The sequence below is a fragment of the Solanum verrucosum genome, unplaced genomic scaffold (genome assembly GCF_900185275.1).
Source record: "Solanum verrucosum unplaced genomic scaffold, falcon-dt-bn FXZP01000189.1, whole genome shotgun sequence".
NCBI lineage: Eukaryota > Viridiplantae > Streptophyta > Magnoliopsida > Solanales > Solanaceae > Solanum > Solanum verrucosum.
Window position 1 is genome coordinate 1,486,896 of NW_026020814.1, and position 22,911 is coordinate 1,509,806.

General features: G+C 32.0%; 2 protein-coding genes and 1 pseudogene across 3 annotated transcripts in view; all 3 read left to right on the top strand.

The window, feature by feature from the left end:
- Positions 1–7,787, top strand: part of LOC125813238 (F-box/LRR-repeat protein At3g48880-like) — a 132,007-nt gene extending 124,220 nt beyond the window's left edge. For both annotated transcript variants that reach the window (XM_049492720.1, XM_049492721.1), the window contains exons 3-4: positions 6,626–7,049; positions 7,232–7,787. In XM_049492720.1, coding sequence (XP_049348677.1) covers positions 6,649–7,049; positions 7,232–7,787 — 957 coding nt within the window. In that variant the 5' untranslated portion in view covers positions 6,626–6,648. The remainder of the gene's footprint in view (positions 1–6,625; positions 7,050–7,231) is intronic.
- LOC125813242 (F-box/LRR-repeat protein At3g48880-like) overlaps positions 1–7,901 on the top strand; it is a 57,355-nt pseudogene extending 49,454 nt beyond the window's left edge.
- Positions 7,902–13,557: 5,656 nt separating this feature from the next.
- LOC125813248 (membrane steroid-binding protein 1) lies at positions 13,558–16,313 on the top strand. Its single transcript, XM_049492737.1, has 2 exons — positions 13,558–14,023; positions 15,674–16,313. The coding sequence occupies exons 1-2, from the start codon at positions 13,716–13,718 to the stop codon at positions 16,047–16,049; spliced, it is 684 nt and encodes a 227-aa protein (XP_049348694.1). The 5' UTR covers positions 13,558–13,715; the 3' UTR covers positions 16,050–16,313.
- Positions 16,314–22,911: the final 6,598 nt, after the last annotated feature.

Below are 22,911 nucleotides of genomic sequence, written 5' to 3' on the forward strand. Positions count from 1 at the left end.
GTTTTCTGCTAAATTAGTCATACTATACCATGTGTGGAGAATTTATCACAGCCAACTCAATTTACAGATTTTGACTTGTACTAATATTGTTACCTAGTCGATTGAACATCAACCCATTTAACAACAGCTAGCAAGCCTTGCTGGTATAATGAACTTCCAATCATTCAACCAGAAACATATTTACATACTAAGTAATTAACTTGAAGTGATTATAGGTGAGAATTTAATAGTTGTTATGGAAGGCTAGGAAGACCCTGTTAACCATCTAAAGGTCAAAGGACCGTCGAAAAATAATACGGTCAAAAAAGCTCTAGGCAATTTAAACAAATATTCCTTCATACACAGGTAGACTTTCGAGAAGTTCACTAAGTTTGATTCGGTTGAAAATCCATCACAAGCAGGTCATGTGGAAGCAAACAAAGAAGAAGTTACAAACAAGACTACCATATATCTTTAGTTCTATATGTATATGTTTGCCTACAGATGGTCTGAGTTAAGAGGGAAGAGAAGAATGGAGGTTAGATATTAGGATCAGAAACACGTGAGAAACATATGGAGTTTAGTCTCTGTTAAAAAATTCACCATAGTAAGGGTTATGCCTGAAAGTGCACCATGTGAAAGAAATAGAATCATTTTGAGTCCAAATAATAGTGGATTGTTGTGAGCTTTTTCTCCTTTACAATACTTTAGGACATTTTTAAGCCCTTTTCGTTTAGAGTATGACTTTAAGAACTCTCATATAACTCATTTATCTTGTTTTTTTTAGAAAAGAAGAAGAAATCCTATTTCTCACATAAGAATTATATATTTTCATTATCAAATTTAAATGCTCATAAGAACTCTTGGATACCATTCGAGAGATTTCTTGTTCTTTTTCTCTTTTCCTTTCATAAATGCAAATGTTACAAACACTTGCAGACACGTCATTAGATTTGTGTAAATTTCATTTGTTTCACTTAAATCTTGACGTAAAATCAAATTAGATGATTTGAAGATTTCAAAATAATGCAATTGACATATTTCAAACGGCTAAATCTCTTCCTGATTATGAATGCATGTTCACTAGAATTATTTTTATCACAACTTCCTCTAATCTCATTTTAAAGATGTAGCTGATTGATTTCCATTTTTATCATTTTAATGGGAACTGAAGACAAGGTAAATTGCTTGAACATGCAAAGGTAAAATATCATCTTCAAAAATAAAAAATCTATAGATTTTTTGTTTTAAATAACAAGTACTACATAATCTTTCAATGTTACTTTAACCCTCAGGGGTTGGCCTGCTGGCAATTGACTTGAGCCTTGGGGTTTGCTCCCTTTCAAGGTCTCAAGTTCGAAACCCAGTGGGTGCAAACAATTTCTGAGGGCCATCGGACTGGGTAAAACCTGAATTAACCGTGGTGCACTTGCGGGAAACTCCTTGCCGAGGGCCTGTGCACCCCCGGGATTAGTCGGGGCTCAAAGAGACTCGGACACCCGGTGCAAATCAAAAAAAAAAAAAATCTTTCAATGTTACTTTAGTGTGTATAATAAATAACAGTAAGAGTCTCATGTTCTTTGAATTCATAGACTTGCGAGCCTAGCGACTAAAACATTATCAAATGTTTAGTTGGTCACTTTACTGATTAGACACTTAAAGGATTACAGATTGTATATTCTGAAAATTTTACGAGAGTGATTAGTTGAAGGAATATGAAAGTCAAGTAATTTAGAGAATCTACGTCTCTTAAGTCTTTCAAAGAAGAGGGTGTAGATCGTTACTAAAATCCTCTCTGAAAACAGAGAAATATTAAATATAATTCTATATTGCATAAAATTTGCTTGCCAATTTTAACTTTGATATTTATAGAAAGAAAATTAAGTAATCAATTTGCATAAGCTGCCGTTCAAGTAATAGGAATGCACTAAATGAGGTGAATCTGAGAAAATGACGGATCTCACACAGTGTACTAGGTCCACATAAATGCTCTTTTTGACTGTCACTCTCCATATCACGTGGTCTATAGTTCAGGGGTTAACAACAACTGTCCACAATACGTGTTAAACTGGAAAATGTGAATAGTTTAGGGAGTTTAGAGGTATTAACTCAAAAGAATATCTCACTTAGATTTTTTTTTATCATTTATCAATAAAACAGGTAGGATAGCAAAAAAGGAAAAAATGTTAAAGATTGTTGACCAGAATCAATTTAAAGGTGGATGACATTCCATTTCCATTTGACCAAGATTTCGTACACGACTCTCACTCCTCATCAAAGCACACTAACATCCCTCAATTTTCACCCAATATTTCTTGCGCACACTGAAGGGAATAAACAATCTAAAGGCATGTCCTAAATCTCTCTCTGTCTTATCTTCTTCTTACATTCTTTAAGGTTGTTTTTCTGATTAATTCTTTACTCATGTCGGATCTTGATTCCAAAAGTTGTTGTGGGTGTTAAAAGGAATTCGGTGTACACCTTGTGGAATTCTTTTCTCCTTTTTCTGGCGATTTGATTTTTGCCCATACAGATCTGAATTCAAGGTTCTCTCAATTTGTATATCTTACTTTCCTGCATTTCAATTATTAGTAAATTAGTGTGGTATGATAAAATGTGTGCTTTCTTGTTTTGTCAAGGTTGGTTTTGATTTACTGAATTTTCATTTTATTTAAATAATGATTCAATTTGAATCCTGCTATCAAGAATGTAGCTTCTTTTGATGTTTTTACAGGCTTCTCATCGTTATCCAAAAAAATTGTAAACTTCATTTTCTGACCTGCATAGGTTAAATGCAAATGGTGCTTTGGTTATTCCGTCTTTTCTTTTCTCAAAAAGAAATTTGGATTTTGAGGCATCTAACATATAAGCTCCATAGATAGATGATTAGTAGTTTATATGAGAGAAAAGATTGATGTAGGCTTCATATCAGCTGCTAAAACTCTAATGTTAGTTCCCTCTCTATGGAAATCAGTCGGCAACTAGCACTTTAGAGGCAAACATCACTCATGCCTCATTCGTTTGCACTTAATGGAGGTCTTAATCTGAATTGTTCAGATCCAGACAATTAAGTGCATTTGTTTGTAAGATGTGAATCTTGATTAAGATTCAACCCATTAAGTGCATTTGTTTTTGTTTCGTTTAAAACCGCTTAATGGATCTTATTAGGTCTGAATGAATAATATCTGTAACAGAGTCTTAATATTATTCAGACTCTTTTAAAATAACACTCTTTATTTCACAAAACCTTCCATGCCTCTTGCTTCTCTTCTCTGCCATGTTTTCACGCTTCTCCCCCTCCTTGCTCAAGCAGACACCAATCTATTTATTCTTGAATTGGTAAGTTTCATAATCTTTACCAGTATTTTTTTCTGGTATTTCTGATATTCACAACATTTTTGGGTGTATTGGTGTTTATCTAGAGCTCTTATTACCACAAATATTTTTGTCTAGCGTTATCTATTGTGCATAGACTCCAAGACATCTTGGCATCTCTTAATCTTTGTGGCATCACCAACTTACATTAAAAAAAACATAGGAACATGTTCCATTGATCATATGCTCATGGGCAGTGAAGAAACAGGTGGTTGACTGTCTCCTGAGTTGTCTTGCAAAAATAGCATCTGTTGACCAACTGCAATTCTTTCCTATTCAGGTTGTCTAGAGTAAGGCAAGCATTGTTTAGTTTGATCCAGCTGAAGCACTTAATCTTCATAGATAGATTGGTCTTCCATACTAACTTTCATGGCCATCTAGCAGGTACTTGACTTTGTGAGCATAGTTGTCTATAGCATTCTTTCACTGTGAAATGTACCTTTGCTTCCCCATCTTAGCCTATCCGGTTCACTTTCATCAATACTGTGAGCTTCCACCTTTGCTAACTTTTCCATTAAACTCCCAAGTTTCTGGTCCTGCAACCTTCTGATATGCACATCCCAAGTGTTGTTTGTCTTATTTTGAGCAATTGAGGAGTCCTTATTCATAGCAATGTTAAAGATATTAGGATATTCCTCCACGAGAGTTGTTTTGTTGAGCCATCAATCCTTCCAGAACTTGATATACACACCAGCCCCAGGTTTGACATGAATTCCATGAGAGAATTCAGACCTAGCATACTGATATGTTTCCAAGGCCCAACTCCATAAAGCAGAACTACAGTGTTAGAGCTCCAGTTGTCCTTCCTACCATGTTTAGCAATGCTTACATCCTTCCCCATTGCCATTTCATGAGTAAGGATTTGTTGTGAATTGCCAGATCTTTAACTCCATTTCCCCATTGCAATTTGGAAGCAAAACTTTGTCCCGTCATTTCAAGAATAATGATATCATTATATCAATCGCACTTGGGAATTTATTATGCAAGAAATGGTGCAATCCAAACAAGCTAGGATTCACATTTAGGATGCATCTCAAAACCCTATTTCTTTATGCGTATGGAGGAAAAGCCTTAAAGGATCACTTTCCAAATCTAACCCAAAGGATCCAATGATGATTGACACCCACAATTCACAATTCACATATACGAGCTTACATAAACACGTTACGAAAATGCCCAACTAAGTCAACCAAGTGACTAACACTTAAATTCAACTTCACAAGTCTTAGCAAAAATCTATGCATTCGAAAGTCAAACCTTGAGTTTTAACTCCAATCCACCCATTAAACATGTTATGTAATCTAATTGCTCCATTAGAAATCCCACGCGATATTGTTTAAGCAAAGGCCCATCACTCTTCATCATCTTTACCAACAAACATCCACTTTCAAGATTAGTTTTCTAAGGTTCAATGAAGCAATATTAAATATAAATCTTGTTTTATAAAAATTCTCTACTATGTCCATGGAGTATGATATATAAGATTGGAGTGAAGGGATAACCTTTTTGTCAAATCCTATAGTTTTCTCCCCATTGAACACCTTGTATTTGTATTTTGGTTAGGACTAACCGTATTGGTCTCTTCTCAATGATCTTGTACAAAGTTTGGTATGCCTAACTCAAAATATAACTTTTTGCACATCAATGATCAATGGAGACAAAGTTTACCCAAATAAAAAACCTATAATTCTCTAGACTTGTGCTCTTCGAAAATCCAAAGTTCCCATGATGTTGAGAAAAAGGGAATGCAATAAATGAGCCAAATATACCAAAGAAATGCATTAATTCTCACCTTGATGTAGCATTTATGGTGGTGAGTTCTCTTTTCTCTCTAGACCTTCAACAATCAAAAACCAAAATAATAAACTCTCGCTCACCGTAATTGCCTTTAAAATGCTTCAACAATATGGGACACTAGCTTTGGCGTGTTTGGAGAACTTCACTGCCCAGCATATACGTTCTAAACAAGCGTCAATTACTGAATGTCGCTCCTCCCTTTCCATTCAGTTTCTTATCTAATTGTTCCTCATTAGTTTAGCCAACGTCCTCCTTATTTCAAGGCCCCTTGTTTGCATAAAGATTAATAACATATCATTGACCTAATGATTGCTCCAATCATTTGGATAATTTGATTCATTCCAAGATTTCAAACACTCATCTCATTACATAAAAACTAAAATCCTAAGTATTCCCTTCAATCCAACTCTCAATGGTTTATGAAATAAATAACCCCAAGCATCCCAATAACTTTTCTCCACTCAAGTCACCTCATGTTGCTTGGATTCAATTAAATTGCATTCTTTAGGTCGATTCTAGCGCAAATGAATTGTAGAAATTCACGGGGCTTTGCACTTGGTCTATGAGTTCTCATTGGCTAATTTTCAAATGTAGTTTGCTGCACAGATTCATATATTTTTAGGTTTATATACAATTCTTATGGTACAGATACATTTGCTTCAAGGCCCGCTTTTGTTTTTTATGTTTTAAGAAAAGTAGAAAGGGCTTCCGGTACACTGGCTAGAACTATGCTTGAAACTGTGTTATAAAATGTAAGTGAAAGAAAAAGAGGAAACTAAGATTATATTTTTTCTGTTGAGGTAAAAAGCTTCATTAAATGTATCAAGAAGATGCAGAAGAGAAGTACAATTGAGCTTACAAATTAATGAAAAGAAAGTCAAGAGAAAAGCGTAACAAAATCTCAGAATTAAATTTCCTTACTTTATTTGGAAGGCAATTGAAAAATGTATGGAAATTGGGTTGGAGGGATATACAGTATAATGTAGGATATTACTGATCTTACCTTTAATTAGAAATCGTTGAGTTCATTGGCCAAGTTAAGTTAGAGATGGCTTTAGTAGAAGTGACCTGCCTCCATGTTAGCGAAGAATAACGACACTAGGTTTATGAGGAACGTAAGGTGAGTTCCAATATTTTCTATGATTTTGCTTTCAGTAATGATTATTTTTATCCAAAATGTGATACGTCCGCCAGTTATGCCAGCAAGAACTTAGTCCTCTGTCGTTATTTACAACCAACTTAAGTTCCAGGTTATGTTTTCCTAGTTTCTTCACTTTTGGGCATCAAAGTGCTCCTCTGACGTATTTGTACACTCGTCTATGTTTCTTTGTATTGTAGGGTTTAACTTGTTATTCTTCATGGTCTGAGTATATTCACAAGAACACAAAATGACAATAAGCAACATCAATTTGATGTCAGGAATTCAAATATTCTTCCTGGATCTAGAGAAGTAATAACTTTCTTGTTTCTACAGGAGTTTAGGAGATTGAAGCTTTTATGATGCCGTTTCAAAAACAAGAAAAGATTGAAGTTGTTGTGACGGAAGGAGGAGATTCTCCTGTAAGGAGATGGGAGGACCTTGATATCGATATATTGTTGAAGATATTCCAGTCCGTTGACCTTTTCCAGTTGATCTCTATAATTCCTCAAGTTTGTCGGTCATGGCAATTGGCTTGTTCTGACCAACTTCTCTGGAAAACGCTGGATTTGTCAGTAATGCAGTCAAATTTTATTAGAATTACAATACCACCGTATGTATATGTCGACAGTCTATCTCGTGAAAAATTGACCCACCTCCTAAAGATTTGTTTGAACCTTAGTCGTGGAAACATACTGACATTGATCTTCCATTTCAATTTGTATGTTGACAACAATCAATTGGCTTATACTGCCAAGAGGTATTCCCCTGATAAACTTTCATCTTTCTATAGGACTATACCTTAAATCAAGAAACTGTATAGCAAGCATCATTTCAGATTTCAGGCATCTGAGATAATTTTCCATTGTATACTTAATACAGGAGAAGCAAAAATTACTGTGAAAATGAAATGGACAGCTAATTAAATCTCCTTTTTTTCAGGTGTCCAGGGCTTAAACGCCTTGTTATGCCTGCTTGGGAAAAACTAGAAAAGGCAACAATATGCAGTGCTTTTCGTAAATGGAAAGATCTTGAATCACTGATGATGCCTAGTTTAGAAGAACCTGCATATATCATCAAGAAAATTGGAAGGAGTTGCAAAAAACTTTCTGAATTGAAGATTATGGGTCCCTGTGATATGCTGTTGGCCTCTACACTGGTATCATTTCTTCCGAACTTGAAAGTGTTGAGTGTGAGGTGTACGGAGTTACCTAAACCTGCTTTGGTTATTCTCTTAGAGGGATTAAAACAGTTGAAAGTGCTCAACATATCGCATTGCATAATTACTGAAGACCTTCCTCCACCTGCACCAATGAAAATTCTGACCGAGCTTGATGAATCCATTCTCGAAAAAGCATCTAGGTTAGACAAATTCCTAACCTGCATGAGTGACTCATGCATCATGTGTCAGCGCACTCGGAATGATGAAGGGTTCATGAAGTGGTATAAGTATGCAGACCTCTGGAAAGTGGATGAAGTGAAGTCTCTTGCAATTTGAAAACTTTAAGAATGTAATGTTTTGCTTCATTAGTTGAAGGTGCAGTATAATGTGTAAACTTGTGTGTATGAAACACAATAAAACCTTGTAATGCTATTTCTGTGTTGTAAGTCTTCTCTTTGACAGGGCGGTTTTCATGTTCTTCGTGTTTATGCTTTTTGTTTCTCCGTTTCCGTAGTGGTTATTTCTCAACCCAAAAAAAAAAGGTGAGGTGTTGCCAAAGCTTACGGAAAATAAGTATTTGTGGGGAGTAGCAACGTTCTTTAAAAGTTGAAAAAATAAAATAATCCTCAGATACTTTTTATAAGTTTGGTTAAACACTAATTCGTGCTCAATAATGTTTTTTTTTTTTATATAAAAAACAATTATTACTCATCAAAAGTAAATGTTTTTTTAAAAGCACTTTTGAAATAAGTTGAATTTAGAAGTTTGATCAAACATATTATTCTTCTACATTGTCTTTTGAGTTTTGTACCTAAACTCCTTGGAGGAATATGACATGCTAGGTAAACATCACATTAAAAAAGCTCTTTGAAAGAGTTTCAAGTGACGTTATATGTGAATTTTTTATTTTTTTGTTTTTCAGTAAATTAGGTTAAAATATTCCCCAAATTAATATCGTTTCACTAATTTCATACCCAAATGATAAAATGTTCACAGAACCCATGAGCAATCATGAATTCATTGTGTAAGGTGGATTCATTTTAACATTTTCTTTCTTCCCTCGCACATTTCTCATCAAATTATTCCAATAGTTTAGCACACATTCAATAGGGGGTTTTCAATTTAAAGAAAATTATCGTTCAAGAGGTAATAAAAATATTTAATAGCCTAAATATGAAACTGTAAAATGATAGTAATAATTGAGATTTATAAAAAATCTATTCTATCTGTTTACTATGTTATTGTAACACCCCAAAAATTCTTAAGTCTAGATCAGATCTTGAAAGTTCAGAAATCAAGTTTGCGGAAATTTGAGATCTACGAGCAGTATTTTGTGGGTCATAAATGAAATCACATATCGTAGATAAGGCTCGTAGAATCAACTTCAGAAGCATGAAAATTTGCCTAAACTTTACGAGGCAAGTTTACGGGTCATAGACTGTCTCGTAGATCAAGTCCTGAAACTCGATATTTGATGACTTTTACTGACACTGTTTAAAGTTCGCTAAGGGAATCACGGTCCATAGATAGGTCCTGTATACCAAGCTTCAGAGACTCAAAATTGACTTGATTTCCACGAGAGATATCTACGGACGGTAGATCAATCTACAAACCGTAAATGGTCTCGTGGAAGTTGTTGATATCAATTTTCTCTCAGGAACATTTTGGTCTTTTCGCACTCTTTTAATTCTATACTATGTCATTTTGACTTATTCTAAGTGTGATTAAGAAAAAGTTAGTCGACTAAACCTCCTCATTCACACCTAACTCCCAGAAAATCAAATTTTGTGCGTTCAAAGTTTCTCCCAAACAAGAACTAGGGTTCCACAATTCCAAGTTCAGTTTAAGGATTCAAGCTATTTTTTTAATTTCAGGTATGTGAAATTTTTTATAAATGGATATCTTTTCACCCATTGAGTCCTAGGAAAATTCTATAATTTTAGATATTTAATTACCTAAGGTGGTAGGGTTCTTATGGTTAATATGTCTTTCAAAGTAATTATATTTCTCTCCATTATCAACCTGGAAGCATGTGTTTTTCTCATGATTCTCAATATGTTTGTTAGATTATACCTGATGAATCCTTCGAATATAATATGATTTGAATTTTTATGTTTTTAGTCAACATGTAAGAATTTTCATGTTTAGTATTTTTAGTATTTATGCATGAGACGGTATCAACAAAAGTGTATTATTTTAATATAATGCATTCAGTATTTATGAGTTATTCGGTTATCAGTATTATCAAAATAATCAGTTTTATTTAGTTATCAGCTTACATTTAGCTGAGAGAGTTACTTAGCACAGTATGGATTCTAGGAATGAAGGCTCACGGTTAACGTCTACTAAGACCTTTTGTAGTAATTCCTAAGTCTTAGAATTGTGTGCCATCGTAGATCTATGTAGCCTGTAGGCACATATTATCATCTTAGTTGTATTAAGTCAGATCAATCTATATACCCTGTTAATTTATATTGGGCCCTTTTTATGGGGATTATGCATCGAACTCCATGTCTAGCTTGCATAATTATATGTCAATTTTAGTATCTCCCACAGTTCAGTCTAGCTTTTCATATATTACATGACTATGACCATGACTTAGTTTATTTCCGTTCTAGTACTTATCAGTCCCATGTTATTTTAGTTGGTCATTGCATCAGTTCATCTACTCTAGATCAGTATATCAATTCAGCTTAGTATTCTTGTGATGCATGTCTCGCATACTTAGTATATTCAAAGTAATGATCACATTCTCTCTGCACTATATTATTTGATAATATAAGTTCGAACATTCAACATTTAATTTGTAATTAGTACGACTTTTGATCATCTCAAGAACAGGTTGGTGGGTCTTCATCTTTCGAGGACAATTGTTATATTTCTTCAGTATTTGTTATTTCAGTTTTCAGACAATTAGAGTTAGCTGGGGGCTTGTCCTAGCAACTCATCCTAGTAGATACTTTCAAATAGACAGTCAGTTAGATGTTAGTTTTTTTGCTTTGAGTGTGTTTTGATGAAATCATTTTTGAGTATTCAATTTTAATCATCCGGACTCGTCATTTATTTCAGTTTAGCTTCCTCATTTACTTTTTTTTTTTACAAGTATTATATATGTTAATCTTAGAATGTCAACCATGGATTAACTTGGGATTACATGTGTCTTACTATCAAGTCGTGACAGTTATAGTGTTGAAACTCACTAAAAGTGCAACATTTAAGGTACATTTTGATAAATGCAAATGACAAATTCAACTTATTTTATCTTAGAATCCTAAAGAATATCGTAAAGTCTAAATTCTGAAACCTTTAATGTAAAACCTTGATTAATTAACTTATTGGAGTTGTAAAAAACGCGAAAAATAATTGTTGGACAATTATTTTGGCAAAGATTTTTTTCAATTTTCATGCCACAATAACATTAGACTATATCTTCGTTGTCAACAAAGTTTAGTATGAATTAAATGCCATTTTCTACCTAATTTCTGTTAAGTTGAATGTCTAAATGGTATTCAATCACATTATATAATTATTATAGTCACCTACATGCGAGTAATTGAAATAAAAAAAAATTGACACACTATAAATTTTAAATTTCTCCACATTTTGTGAAAATAATTTATTGTTATACTATAGGAATTTTCTAAAAAAAAAAAATTAAAAATGTACTATACATATTCGCAATTTGTGAAAATGAATAATTTTAATTATTTAATATTTAAATCTAAATATCTGAATCATTAATATGTATCCAAATTAAAATAACGGTGAATATCATATGGCGTCCTTAATCAAAATATTACTCAAGAAAAATATGACTTTAAAAAAATATTTAAAAAATTAAAGATGTAACAATATTTTTGTGTAGATTAATTTTCTATTTTATTTAGTTGCAGAAAGAAGATTGTTATCTTATTTGCATTAGACTAGTTATAGATGGTATGAACTTAGTAACATTAATTTTCTATTTATAAAATTTATTTAAATTATAAATATAATTTATATTTAATTATGAAATGTAATAATACTTCATTAGTAACCTAAAAAAAAAATCATGAACAGCTGAATGATCCTAAGCAGAAATGTTGACAATCTCATGCCTGTTTAAAATCATTTGTCTTATTAAAAAGTAATATCCTATATCACTTATTTATTAAAAAACTTATGTTAAAACCCTCAAGAAAAGTTATGCACGACTATAAAAAATTACACATTGTACATGAAAAAAAGAAATATTCCTTCCATTTTAATTTATATTATTTTTCATTCTTTTAGATTTAAATTATATATTTGAAAGGCATCTTTTATTATATTAGTATGAGGAAATTCGTAATATATATTCTTTAAATTAAAATCTAAAACTAATCAAATTAACTTTTAATAAATGAAAAATGTCATATAAATTTGACCGAGGAAGTACACTATTTTTTCAATATGAGTTATGAGTCAAAAACACACTTAAACTATCTCACTTTATTGAGTTTTATACATGAACTATTGAGATGTGAATTTTCTACCTGAACAATTACCCAATGATTAGTGCAACACACTTAAACGTTGACAAGACCAAATGTTTGTCTAAAAATGCTTCCAGGCGCATTTGTTCATAAAATCTTTGTCCACCTAATATATATAACGACTCTATTTGCTAACAAATTATTTTTAAAATATATTTTGAATTAACTTCTTTAAAATCCTAAAACACTCCCCTTTCAAATCAGATATATTGATGTCATGGTATACAAGAACACGATTAAAAAGGTGGAGAAGAAGATGATGAATGTCAAATTGAAATAAATTAATAATTACGATGATAACTTTAACATTTGATTTAATATTAATTTATTTAAATTTGTCACAATGAGACTATTTTCCGTGTGGAGTGTCATCAACCAGGTGACAAAAAATTTAAACAAAAAAGAGTGTACACACTTTATTGGAAATTAGTCAAGGTATGTTCCCCTAATTATTAATGATAGGAAATTATCATCTCAATAGTTTAAATATGAAATTTTAAAATTTAAAATTTAAAATAATTTAGATGTATTTTTGACCTATTGAGTACCAACTCTTATAATATATATTTGGCTTTTTACACGAAGGCATATGTTCCTCAAGAAAACAAAAAAGATGGTATCTTTCATTTCCAGAAATAAAACCAAATATCATGTACTAAAATTTGTATATATTTTAAGTGTTTATTTTCTGGCCCTGTTATTTATTTAATAAAAAATAAATATTTGTAGATTACAATAATTTTATCTATCCAAACCTAATTTACTTGGCATAAGTCTAAAATTTTTTATCTTCTAATATTGAATCGTTGGCTCGCTTGGTATAAGTTTGGTAGAAATTAAGTTATATAGTATTTTTCAAAAATGTTGTGGGGTTTAAAAATAAAAAAAGCTTTTCGGGGCATTTTTTTTTACTCCTTTTAGAGAGAAAAAAAATGATTTCGTCTTTTTCTTAAATACATTATATCCTCTCGACATATGCATAACTTGTGGATATTATGAGACAAATACATAGCTTATACTGTAAAAAATCATTTGTTATTTCGATCTCAAAGGCAAATGACATAATTTATTACACCTATTTATGACATAACCTGTAGGATATTATGATACGAACTCTTATGTCGTGAAAAATTATTATTTCGATTTCAATGTATCTTGTTATATCTTTTACAATATTTTGATAAAAAAATATATAAATTTATGTCCTACAAATTGTTAATCATTTCGATATCAAAAATATTTTAATCACTTGTTTTTTAATTTTAAATATAAAAGAACAAAAATTAAAGAAAACATTATTGAAGCAAAAAATTGAAAAACATCCAAAATAGGAGCATTTATGACTATGATGAACCACTTTTTTTTTAATTTGATATACCAATATAAAATCACATTTTTTTTTAAAATCGATTGATCTTTAATTTTTATTTCTTCAATGATTAATATCATTAGGGTTTATCAATCAAATTTATTCCTATTACAATATATAATCTTTTAAAAATTGAAATCATATATTAAAATATAAAAAATAAAATGAGCACAAATGTAAAAAGTTGGTCAAATTAAAAGGGCACAAAGTCCAAAATGAACAGCTCAGCTAGTCCTCAAAGCACAAGAAAATTATGACTAAATAAACAAACAAACAAACAAAACCTGATAACTCACTCAATTCACAAATCAAGAAACTTCTCTTTGTTTATCTCGCCCAACAGTAGAAGCACAAGCAAAATCACAAGTTTCTTCTTCAATTATGGCTGTAGAACTATGGGAAACTTTGAAAGATTCTATTACAGCTTACACTGGTCTTGCTCCGACTACTTTTTTTACCCTTGTTGCTCTAGCACTTGCTTTCTACTATGTTGTATCGGAGTTGTTTGGTTCACCTGATAATCGTCACCAACAGAGGCCTAGAGATTTCGAGGAACAGCAGCCTCTGCCACCACCAGTTCAACTTGGAGAGATTTCTGGAGAGGAGTTGAAGCAGTATGATGGGTCTGATTCAAAGAAGCCTTTGTTGATGGCAATTAAGAGTCAGATCTATGATGTTTCACAGAGCAGGTAATTTTGTTGGGTTTTAAGTGTTTTTTGAGCTGTTCTGTGTTCTGGGTTAGTGTTCGTTCGGTGGAATTTTTAGTTTTTCATCTTTTTTTAACTTTTTATGTGAAGCTTTGACTTTGAATTTTGGTGTTGTTAGCTTCTTCTTTTTCGTTATTGTTAGTTGGTTTTGGTCTTTTACCTTGGTGATTGTGGAAAGTTTTATGCTTTATGTGTAAGTTGGGTAACTTTTGGTAGAGAAAAAGAATAAGAGTTGGTGATGTAGAATGTATCTTCCTTTTCATTTCCTTTTAACTGTTTATGCCTTTTTAGTTGTCGGAAAATAAATTAACTTGTGCTGAAGTTTACAGATTCTGAAATTTGCTATTTACACGGCATTGTGGATTTGGCATGGTAATTGGTCGACAACATACTCAGTGTAATCCCATAGGTGGGGTTTGGGGTGGGTAGAGTGTACGCATACCTTACCCCTACCTCATAAAGATAAGCTAGAGAGTCCAAGGCATGGGAGTTGGTTGAATACTGGAAATATTGAGTTAGTGTGTAGGCGTGCCAATCAGTAACACTCAATGGTATGATATAGCTTCAATGAAATGGAAGAAAATCATGGAAGATCAGGGTTCAAATTCAATTCTAGGTGATTTCTTTCCATATGTCTTGGCCTTGGTGGGCAAGCTATCTGGTAGTGGTGCTAGTGAGAGGTAGTAGTTATCTGATTGAATAGTAGGTGAGGATGAGCTGGCCCTGACACTATTGTTATTAAAGAAAAACATCAATGTTATTTTTCTTGTGTATAGGTGCGATAATTGGAAGAATATTCTAGTTAAAGAGTTTGTTTGGCAAGGATTATCCAACGGCTGTTTTAAGTGTATATCGAGGACTTAAAAAGCAGTCTTGACTTGTCCATGATTCTTTCTTGGAGCACTCTGACTTTTATGTGATTCTCTCTATAGTGACCTATATTGCTCAGTTTTAATTCAAGCAGTTAGAGAAATTCTAATCATCTTTAGCGATCAAGCAGGCTTTTTTATGGATGAGTTTCTGTTTAGGATAAATGGGACTTTGTTATGTCTGGTGAACTTGCTTCGTCTCCGTGAAGCATTTCATCTTATCTCCAGTTTGGACTATTTATATTCTCTTAGAAATGTTGATTTCTCTACTTCAATAAATCTTGATTTAGTAACGTTAATTTAATTACTTGTTAAGAATTTAATGTTTTCATATATGATCCTGTCAGTCTGAATGTGCATTAAATTGGTCCAGCCATCCAGGATTGTGTCCTTGAAAGATCAAATACCCCGAATTGGATTTGAATGAGTTCCTTACCTTATTCTTACCATTTTAAAAAAGAAAAGAGTTCCCATTCCAAATGTATGCCTAAGTATCTTGATCCTAGCCTTGGTGAGTAGCGTTATTTGGTACCTGTATTGGTGGGAGATAGTAGGTAACCAGTAGAATAGTTGAGGCGCGCACAAGTGGCCTGGACACCGCCTTCATTTAGAAAAAAGCATCTTGACCAACTTTACATATCAAAAATGGTATCTTGATCAACTTTAAACTTCTCGGTTTAACTACTATTGTTTCAGTAGCTCACTAAGTGCTATGAGCTAACACTGTATGTTCGTGTCTAAATCTGTTTACTTTTTCCTGCAGAATGTTCTATGGACCTGGAGGACCTTATGCATTATTTGCTGGAAAGGATGCTAGTAGAGCTCTCGCCAAGATGTCCTTTGAGGAGAAAGATCTCACTGGTGATATCTCTGGCCTTGGTCCATTTGAGCTTGAGGCGTTGCAAGATTGGGAGTATAAATTCATGAGCAAGTATGTCAAGGTTGGGACTGTCAAGCAGACAGTGCCAGTAAGTGATGGTGCATCTAATGATGAATCTGTTGAATCAACCAATCCTGAAACCAAGCCAGCAGAAGCTGTTGCATCAGAGAGTGCTAAGCCATCGGAAGATGGTCCATCTGGAAGTGTTGTTGCTGAAACCGTGGACAAGTCTGACGGTGATGTTGACAAGAAGGACTAATTGGCATACCATTTTCATCGACAAGCTCAGCACTATGGAGAACAGTTCTTTTGGAGATACAAAAACATTGCATTGTGAAGATATGTGTATTTATCTCGTATCAGATGAATGTTGATTTTAGCATATAAACTCCTTAGGTATTCGAGTTACTCTTATCTGATTTTGTGTATGAAATAATGAACAAGCTCTTTAATCTCTGCAATGGCAGGCATTGATAGGGCTCATACATGATTACCTATCAGCAAAGTTTACCTATGTCTGCAAGTGGTAGTAATTCCCCCCTTATCTCAAGTGCATCTCTTCTTGTGGTAGCCATAACTAAAAAACCCCACACCCCTTCCCCTTCTTGTCTTATTGAAGCATTTCCCTCATTTGGCTGTAGTAAGAAAGGAAATTTGGTAGTAGAATTGGTAGCAACTATCAAGAAACAATTTCTCATCTCGAAGTTCAATTGAAGGAGAACTTACACATAATAATATAATTTCGAATGTGGTTGTTAGCCTCGCTACCTTCATAAGGTAAGAGCAAGACTACGCCATACACCACTGTCTCCAAACTCTACTCTTGGAATTACTGTGTTGTTAGCAGCTTTTACCTTTTACGTGAGATGCCTGTAAAGGAGTACTGCATATTCCCTGTGGCCCGCAGATGTGCTAATACGGTTAGTTTCTGTTTGCTTGTGCTTGGACCACATTTCCTATGTAATATCAAAACTCCGAGACCATATTCCTGTTTTAACTCTCTTGCTTTTCAAATAGCCCACTTCATCATATCCCTACTGTGAATTGGCTTTGTGCTTCACTTATGTGGTCTAGCAGTCAATGAAGTCTGTGAAAAGCACGAAAGACTAGGGTACTAATTCCAATAAAGTCAGAGTACAGGAGGTGGTTTCTTCCAATCTGTTCTAAACCTTGATGACAGAGTTACCCAATACTTGTACTGGTATGATGTAGCATGTACTCAATGAAATAGTCTAGGAATGTTCAAGTTGGCTTGAACAGCACCAGTACAAGAGAGGAAAGAATCAGTACTTGGTTAATCTGAAGTCTAAATCAAGTTTCATTTGATTGATCTACTACTTTGTCTGTATCTACCCTATGAACGTGGCCTGATCTTTTATAAATAGACTTAAATCACCTTTAGTATAAACACATACAGAACAGCCTGAATAGGCCTGTCTCCTCTTCTAAACATTTATCACAAACACCTCGGTTTTACTCAAATCATGAAACCTCCCACTTCATTACTTCTTCTCCTGGTTTTGATTTTGATTTTGGTTCTAGTAGCATTTCGTTACGCCGATTGCAGACATTTAAGTGCAGCTTATCAGTCTGAAAAGCTAAGAGGCAGCAAGAATTTTGTTTCAGTTCATGCTGGTGCGGCAGACCATGTTGTTCCTGGAGGACCAAATCCTCTTCACAACTGAACATATATTTTTTGGGTTTCCCAATTTCCACCCAGTGTTAGGTATCCACATTGGAGTCCGACTAAATCTTGATTCGCGTCAGAAAGTCACCTTTGGTTAAGGATGAAGGAGTATTTACCACTCCACTACAACCCTTGTTGGTCACAACTGAACATTTATACTTGTCTTTCGTTTTACGATACATAGAAATTAGAATATTACTGTTCTGTTTGCATTGATGTACTATACTTGCCCAATTATTATGTTATGTACAACTTGATAAATGGAATTGATGTTTTCTTTCTTTTCTTTATCAGCCAACTTTTTTAGATGTTTTTTGACAATTATGCAGTTCACTTGCAAAAACTAGTTATTGGTGCTGTTTATTTATACTGCTGCAACAAATTACCAAAAACTCTTAAGTAGTGTTGCTTGAAAAAAGATAACAGAGGAGTACTCTTTAGTTGAAATGATCCTTAATTATGTACGGAAAAAGTGATAATTTTAGTACTTCATATATATCACGTAATCGAAATAGTCCTTAATATATGAAAAAAGTGATCATTTTAGATCTAAACCTTAATTAAGTTAAGGGTGCAAGTAAAAATTGCAAAGTTTAACCAACAACTCACGTAAGAAAAAAATAACTACCTTTTCCCCCCAATACATCGAGGGATCATTTCGACTGGTATACATAAAGGACTAAAATGATCACTTGTTACCATATATTAATTACTATTTTGATTACGTGATATATATAAAAGGCAAAAATAGTCCAATTAAGGATCATTTTTCTCACAGAAGGGGTTCATATACTTCTTGCAGATCAAATTATTATTTTTTTGGTTTTCTATTTGGTGTTTGAGCCCACAAGAGCTCCAACTAGATTCAGATCACATACTGCAAGGCCTATTTGGGGATGACGCTTCCAACATGATTTTCTCCGTACCCAGAATCTAAACTTGAGACCTCTTATTAAGGACCACCCCCATAAAAAAAAAAAATTGTACCCAAGGTCCGAACCTAAACTTCTTAAGGATAAAAACAGTCTCTCGGCATCACAACTCACAAGGTTCCTGCATAGTAGATCAATCATAGCTTGTTTGCTAGCTATAAGAACTTACTAGAACTTGTAGACTAGGAATCTTGGGGTATAGGATAAAGGTGGGTCATTGTGGCAGTTGAAGGATTTTGTAATTTTTATTAGCCATAAACTTTGAATTAAAAAATTGATTATGGAGTTATGTAATTAAGCATTAGATTAATGATCCCCAGTCATTATCCATGCCATTGTCACAGTTCACAGCATAGGAATAGTACAGATGAATGAAGACACAATACAAACAAACAAGTCAACTCCATTCTCTAAAATTCGAGCCATAAAATTAATTATTAATACTTTTAATAGGATTGATCATCTATCTCACACCCGTATGACCTTTTCCCCAACCCTGCATGAATACGAGATATTTCATGCATAGCAAAAACATATGGTACAACATATATCAGTGAAATAAAGCATGAATCTAGAGTTGGATTTTATATATATAAGCTCAAAATTATTGATACAACATCAGACTTGTGGCCACGTTGATTAATGACGTTGTACTGTCATTATCTGTTTTTTATAACATAATTTAATTATCAATCAATTCCCTAAATGGTCACCCAAGTTTGGGAAATTGCCTTAAAATATTATTTATGTTTCACTTATGACCAAAATATCACCCAACTATCACTATTTTCCTCCAAATATACTTAACATTTTAAAAAATTTACTCTCTCCTAGTTGGCATGCCATGTTATTAAAGGTCTTTTTTAAAATAATAGACTTATTTAATTCATCAAACTCATTTAACTAAAATAATAATCTAACTATTTTAAAATATATATATATATATATATATTTGTTTATTAAGAAGAAATTTTCATACTAAAGAATCTTTTATCATAATTAAACTTTTTTATTTTTTTATGTCATGAAAAAATAGGCTTTTAAAATATACTATATTGTCATCAATTTTAAATACTTATGCATACATATATTCAAAAAAATATTGGAATACAAATCACTCATGAGTGTTAACTTACATCAATTAATCATAAATTGTATAATGAATCAATAATGTTAAATGTCAATTAACTATTACAATAGAATTAATTGTGTACTTTGAAATTCATGCTTACAATATTTATTTATTTTTAAAAATAGAAATTGAATAATACTATTACTAACTTTTTTCCCAAAAAAAAAATTCTAAATACCCCAAAAGTCTCCTTCTATTCTAGTTGATATGTCATGTCATTAAATCATCATTTTGTTTTTTAAAAAATAATATACCTATTTAATTCATTAAACTTATGCCTCTACAAAACAAATATATAAATTACGTGAGAATTTATGAAGATTATAAAAAAGTACTTTTAAAATATCTAATTCCTTCATATTTTTCTACCAAACAAAATTCAATGAATTTTTTTTGTGTGCAATTGTTACCTGAGAATTTTTGAAATCTCTAAGTAAATTATTTGAAAATTTTAAGTAATTTTTTTTTTATAAAAGTATTCAAAAAAATTTGTAAGTTTGACAAAATAGTTGGTAAAAAGGAGAAATTTATTATTTAACTTTTGTTTTTAATTTAAATTTCATCAGTGATTTATATATCGATATTTTTTGAATATATATATTTATAAGTATCAAAATTGATGACATTATAGTAAGTTTTAAAAAAACTATTCTTCATAGCATAAAAAATAAAAAGTTAATTATGATAAAAGATTTTCAAGTATGAATTTTCTTCTCAATAAACTAATATATATATATGAATTATATAAGTTTATTTTTTTAAAAAAAAAGCTTCAATGACATGGCATGCCAACTAGGAGAGAGTAGGGTTTTTGAAGTGATAAGTATATTTGGAGGAAAATAGTGATAGTTGAGTGATATTTTGGTCCTAAATAAAACATAAATGATATTTCAAGACAATTTTCTAAACTTGGGTGACCATTTATGGAATTGACTCTTAAATTATTGAGTAGCCTGCACAAGATGCCACATTATCAGTTTGGCGTTTCTAATTAAGAGTTGACAAACCATTATGTATTTGAATTAATTTAATAAACCAATTCTTAATAATAATATATTCATTTCTTTGAAAGTCTTAATTCACAATAATAAGGACAAACTAGGATTCCAAGTTATTTTTTCCATGCCCATATAGATACATCATGTACGGCAAAGAAAAGAAGACCTTTTTTATTTTTATTAATTATAATATTGTGACCTTATGATGTTTGACAAATGAGTATACGTATACGTCGTATATATATACTGATAATGTAATAAATTTTTATATCAATCATATTATTTGATAAATTATAGGATTTATCTATAATATATACAAAATAAATACGAGTTTGTTTAATCGTTTTAATTAATGGGGTTGTTGAGCACCAAACCAAGTGATTGGACATGTTTGTGTTGGTTATGTAATGGTCAACTCCAATTACTTGCAAAATGCTCTGTTTGACTTTAAGCAATGCTAAACCATTTTCTTAAAATTCTAAGATTTTTTAAAATAATATTTTTTTCTAACTAAACTTTTCCATTTCTCTATATAAATAAATACATATTCAACATTAATAATCCAAGTTCCATCATTTAGAAAAATCCCTTTCTATAAAAATGGGGATTAGATCATTTTTGTTATTGTTCATGATAACTTTGATAATAATTTTCTTGGGAAATGTCCAAATATGCAGCTGCAAGGAAACATATTATGATGAAAATGAAGAAAGAATAAGAGTCAAGTTTTATTCAACTTTTTTCAGGTACTTTAATACAATTCCTCATTATGCAAAAGAGAAGAAATTGCACATAGTGTCAAGGAGATTAGTTCCTAGTGGACCAAACCCTCTTCACAATTGATCTTGATCCAATTAGTTCCAAATCAATATTTCAAATACTTTGTAAGTAAATATTATTGTGATCGGTATTTGTTAGTAGGTGGTTGGTGCAAAGATCATCAAGTTTACTTTGTAAGTAAGAAATCAAGGATTCTTGCATATGAAAATTGGTAGTATTAGAAAGATTAGAAATGTATACAGTTTTTCAGTTACCTTGTTAATGTATATATATTCATGATATCAAAATTTTCAAAAGCAGAATAAGCTGTATGGACTAGATTTTCCTTCTTGGGGAACTTTCACAAATAGCCACTGTAATAAACTTTATTATGTTTCATAGCTATAGTTTGCATATTTACTGGTTGTAGCTACAATTTAAGCTGTCTCATTTGTATACTTCGCGGATTTGTATAATTCGTAGGTTTGTATAATTTGCGGGTACATTTGTATAATTCAGTTAATTTTGTAAACTTGAAATAACGAGTGTATACAATTACAAACATCAGAAGTGTAAACTATACAAATTATATTATACAAATTCTGAATTATACAAAAGTTATTATACAAATGCGTGAATTATACAGAACTAAAAAGTTGAGCCGCGTAATTATAGCTAAAAGTTGGTCACGAATTGTAATTAAAGCAAACTGTAGCTATGTAAACTAATTAAGTATTATATATTTGCTTTAACCCGTAATTTTTCCTTACTTGTATGTAAATATATATTGTAAGACCTTTATTATTACATTAAATTTCCTTTTTGATGTACGATTAAATAGTGAAATGTATAGCATGTCTTGATAACTTTGGTCACACAAAAGAGGAAACGATCTCCTAAGACTTGTTATAATGACAAAGTTATGATTGTCAACTGGTTTATTCATACGGTCGAAATATATACAATAAGGGGCCGTTTGGTTATTGGATAAGGACAAAGTTAATACATGAATAACTTTGTTATTCATGTATTAATTTTGTACCATATTTGATTTGTAAATAGAATCAAAATTATTCATGTATAAATTTTATACAATGTTTGGTTGGTGTGTCTCCAATGTTGTATAAAAGTTATACATGTATTGATTTTATGTGGTGTTTGGTTGTATTTTTGTAATGCCACATAGCTAATACTTACATAACTTGTGAAGAAATCTATGTATAATTTTATGCAGGGTAGAAGGTGGAATAAGTTATGAGGATATTAGTTATACATGGATTAAAATAATAAAATTACATATTTACCCTTAATTTGTTTTCTTACTCATTTGTTTGTAAATAATAATGTATATTAATTTACAAAATTAAGGAGTTATAACTTGTAGTTACGTTATTTACCCCCCCCCCCCCACACACACAACCACCCAAAAAAAAAACCAGAACGACCCCCTGGGGTGTTTTTGAGTTTTGTCGTTTTTACACCCCCACCCCACCCCCCACCCCACCCCCGAGGGACTGTTGCATTTTATTTATTTTGGATACTGCTTGTTTATAAGCATGGATTTTATAATTTCCGACTTTTTAAAAAAAGTATATTAATTTACAATAAATTAA